This window comes from Nannospalax galili, unplaced genomic scaffold (assembly GCF_000622305.1).
Source record: "Nannospalax galili isolate Female #2095 unplaced genomic scaffold, S.galili_v1.0 scaffold1802, whole genome shotgun sequence".
NCBI lineage: Eukaryota > Metazoa > Chordata > Mammalia > Rodentia > Spalacidae > Nannospalax > Nannospalax galili.
In genome coordinates, this window is record NW_008348339.1 from 29985 (window position 1) to 33946 (window position 3962).

General features: G+C 47.1%; 1 protein-coding gene across 1 annotated transcript in view; it reads left to right on the forward strand.

The window, feature by feature from the left end:
- Positions 1-218: 218 nt before the first annotated feature.
- Snta1 (syntrophin alpha 1) overlaps positions 219-3962 on the forward strand; it is a gene marked incomplete at its 5' end in the record, with an annotated part of 8194 nt that continues 4450 nt past the window's right edge. The window contains 3 exon segments of the mRNA XM_008845254.2: positions 219-423; positions 2892-3099; positions 3218-3348. Of these exon segments, the coding sequence (XP_008843476.1) occupies positions 219-423; positions 2892-3099; positions 3218-3348 (544 nt within the window).

The following is a 3962-nucleotide window of genomic DNA, read 5'->3' on the forward strand; positions in this document are numbered from 1 at the left end:
GTACTTGTGGCTGCAAGAGGCCCTTAGAGATGGAGTCTTAGCTAAGAGGCTGTTAATGTACTAGAGGACAATAAACACTTAAAAATTTTTTTTGATTGACTTTTGCTTTATGTGTATGAGCATATTGCCTGCATGTATGAAGAGGTGTCGGATCCCCTGGAACTGTGCTCCATGGAGATTGTTTCACAGTGGTAACAAGTGACTTCTCTCTTGACCAGTTAAGTACATGAAGGAGGTTTCACCATATTTCAAGAATTCTGCTGGTGGGACCTCAGTCAGCTGGGACTCACCTCCTTCCTCACCTCTTCAGCCGCAGCCTTCTTCCCCTGGTCCCCAACCCAGGAACCTCGGTGAGGCTAAACACATATCCTTGAAGATGGCATACGTTTCAAAGAGGTGCACTCCCACTGACCTGGAGCCCAGGTGAGGCTGGGATGGGGGATGGGGTCATTTGGATAATCAGATGCCCTGGTGTTATGTGGTAGGACCAAAAGAAAGATACTTCTGTGTTGCGTATAAGTGACAAGTACAATGACAGCATGTAGGAAGTCTTAAGAACTCAGTTAAGTGGATGTATGAGTGAACTTCTGGGGTAAGAGTGTGCTTTGATTCTTTCTTCTTCCTCTTGGAAGTTAACAACTGAGGAAGAACTTGGTCTGGGGAGGAGCCTTGGGTTCCAATCCTGATTCTTCTTGATTTTTTTTTAAAAATTATTTTGCAGGGTGTGGTGGCGCACACCTTTAATTTCAGCACTCGGGAGGCAGAGACAGGCAGATCTCTATGAGTTCAAGGCCAGCCTGGTCCCCATAGTGAATCCAGGACAGCTGGGGCTGCAGGGAGACCCTGTCTCAAAAAGACCAAAAAGTTTTATTTTATTTCTTATTTCTTCTATTTTATGGGTATGAGTCTTATACCTGCAGGTAGGTAAGTGCAGCTGTGTTGTACAATGCCCGAGGAGGACAGAAGAGGCTGTTGGATCCCCTGGGACTAGAGTTATGGACAGCTGTTAGCTGCCATGTGGGTGCTGGCATTCAAACCCAGGTCCTCTGCAAGAAAAACCAGTGTTCTTAACCACCGAGCCATCTCTCCAGCCCCTCTTCTTGATTTTTTTTTTTTTTGAGACATATCTCAATTAGGCCAAGCTAGTCTTGAACTTGCTATGTAAACTAGGATGACCTTGAGCTTCTGTTCCTCCTGCTTGATCACTTCCACTTGACAAGTGATATGATTACAGGCATGGGCCACTTTATCTGGTATTTTGAATTTCATCTTTTTTGCTAGGAGAAGTAGACTAGGTGACTAGGGAGAGGTAGATTTGGAGGAGCCTGTCTTTGGGGATTCTCCTCTAGGAAAGGTCTACTTTTCATTTGAGAAGGGTCACCCTTCCCAGAGATTTCTGTTTGTCTCATTGGTCAGAACTGGGCTGCATGGGCAGGCATAGCTGCAAGGGGAGCTATGAATTTAAATATTTCCTTTCTAATTCTATAATGGAGAGGTATAGGGGCATGGGAGGGGTGTTGGGAGCCATCTTCTAGTTTCTGCCCCATTCCATTTAGAACAGAAATGCAAAGAGGAGTGGCCCTTCAGTGTTCTACAAAATGTTCTGGAAACCCTTTCTAGCACTGCTGTTGCTGTGTCCCTGGAACTCTTCCTCCACACTTGTTTTCAAGGCTTTAAAAAATGTATGTGTATGTGAATACATGTGCACACGTGTGTTCAGGTGCCCTCACTGAGGCCAGAAGATGGTGTTAGAGACCCTAGAGCTAGAGGTACAGGTTGTTGTGAGCTGCCCTAGGTGGGTGCTGGAAACTGAACTCAGGTCCTGTGCAAGAGCAGTAAGTGCTCTTAACCATTAGCCATCTCTCTAGCCTGTACATGCCTTTTTGTCTCCTTTTTATTTATCAATTACTTTTTCTCTTTTTCCAGCCTTTGTTGTTTTTGAGACAGGCCCCATATAGTCTGGGTAGCCCAGTCTGGTACTGAACTCACTATGTAGCTGATGATAATCTTTAAAATGATTCTTTTTGGTATTAAAATTTATTTATTTTGTGTATGTGAGTGCAGGCACATTCCACAGTGCACATGTAGAGGTCAAAGTACAATTCTCAGGAGTTGGTTCTTTCCTTCTACCATATGGGTCTCAGGGATCAAATGCAGGGCATCAGGCTTAGAAATAAGTACCTTTGTCCACTAAGCCATCTTGCTTTCCTTAATGATAATCTCTCTCTCTCTCTTTCTCTCTCTTTCTCTCTCTCTCTCTCATATTTTGAGACAGGGTCTCCCTCTAGCCCCAGTTGGCCTGGAACTTGCTATGTAGAGTAGGCTGACTTTGATCTCACAGAGATCTACCTGCCTCTGCCTGTGCTGGGATTAAAAGTATGCACCACCATGCCTGGCATCCTAATGTTAATCTTGAATTCCTGATCTTCCTGCCTCAGCCTCACTAATGCTTGGATTACAGGTGTGTACCACCACACTTGGCCCCAGCTCTTTATTATGAAGAGCAACTTGGTATCTTATATTTTCAGTATTTTGGTTCTGGGCAACAAGGAGAATGGGGAAGCTGGACCAGCAAGAATTTTTCTTAGAAACCAGGAGAAAAGGGCATTATGAATCCTTATCTCTTAATAATTTTGGCCCCTAGTACATGACAGCGAGAGAGAGAGAGAGAGAGAGAGAGAGAGAGAGAGAAAGTAAGGGAGCAAGTGAGCAAGAGAGTTGTAGTTTCCTATCCATAGATCCTGGGACCCCAGCAACGAGCTCAGTCCTCTTTCTTTCATGGACGACCCTGTGGCTTTTGATTTGGCAGCAGATGGGTTTCTTGGGCTAGATGCCTAAGCTGAATAGCTGCCCAGTGACCTGCCCTTTCCTTTACCCCATTGCACCTGCAGGTATCTGGAGATCTGTGCAGCAGATGGCCAGGACGCCCTCTTCTTGAGGGCCAAGGATGAGGCCAGCGCAAGGTCATGGGCAGGTGCCATCCAAGCCCAGATCAGCACTTTCATACCTTGGGTCAAGGACGAGTTGCAGGCACTTCTGGCAGCCACAGGCACAGCTGGGAGCCAGGACATCAAGCAGATTGGCTGGCTGACAGAACAGGTGCTTTCTGGGCCTGGGCCTAGCCCCTCTTTCCTAGTGAGCCTCATCATCCCATGGTTTCCTGGCCCCGTGACCTCTTTCCTCTCCACCCCTTCTCACTATGTTTTTCTGCCTGCAGCTGCCCAGTGGAGGTATGGTCCCGACCCTGGCCCTGCTGACCGAGAAGGAGCTGCTCCTCTATTGCTCTCTCCCCCAGAATCGAGAAGCCCTGAGCCGGCCAGCCCGTACCGCGCCACTTATTGCCACCAGGTACCCATGAGTTGTGCCCAGGCTTGGGAGGGTCATGTTTCAGATGGACTCCAGAAACTCTAAATGCCAGCCCTGTTCTGCCTCAGGTTATTCCCCAGGAAATCTGAAGCAAGTTTCTGCTCCTAGGTCACAGTCTTTCCATTTGCAAAATCAAGGCTCAGGACAGAAACAAATGTGAAGTGCCAGCAGCCCCTCATTTATTGACACCTATACCTTGGACTGCATGGTTTAGAGGACAGAGTTGACCTGAACCATCATTGCCCTCAGAGAGAGCCCAGAGTAGGGAGGCAGACCCAGGAGCAACCATTCCATGAAAGTTTAGGACCCTTAGCTGCCTGTCCTGGTCAGGGAGGACTTCAGGAGGAGGTGACATTTGAAATGGACTTTGATGAATAAATTGGCTGTTGAAGAAAGGATGCAGAGCATTTTGAGCAGGAAAATGTCATGGTCACAGGTGCAGAAGCTTGAGGGGCTGTAGCATGTTCATGGAGCTATGAGTATGGTATAACCAGATGCAGAATTCATACAGGAAGTGGGGAGAAAAGAGGCAGCTTCTACTATTTGGTGAACGGTGTGTGTGTGTGTGTGTGTGTGTGTGTGTGTGTGTGTGTGTG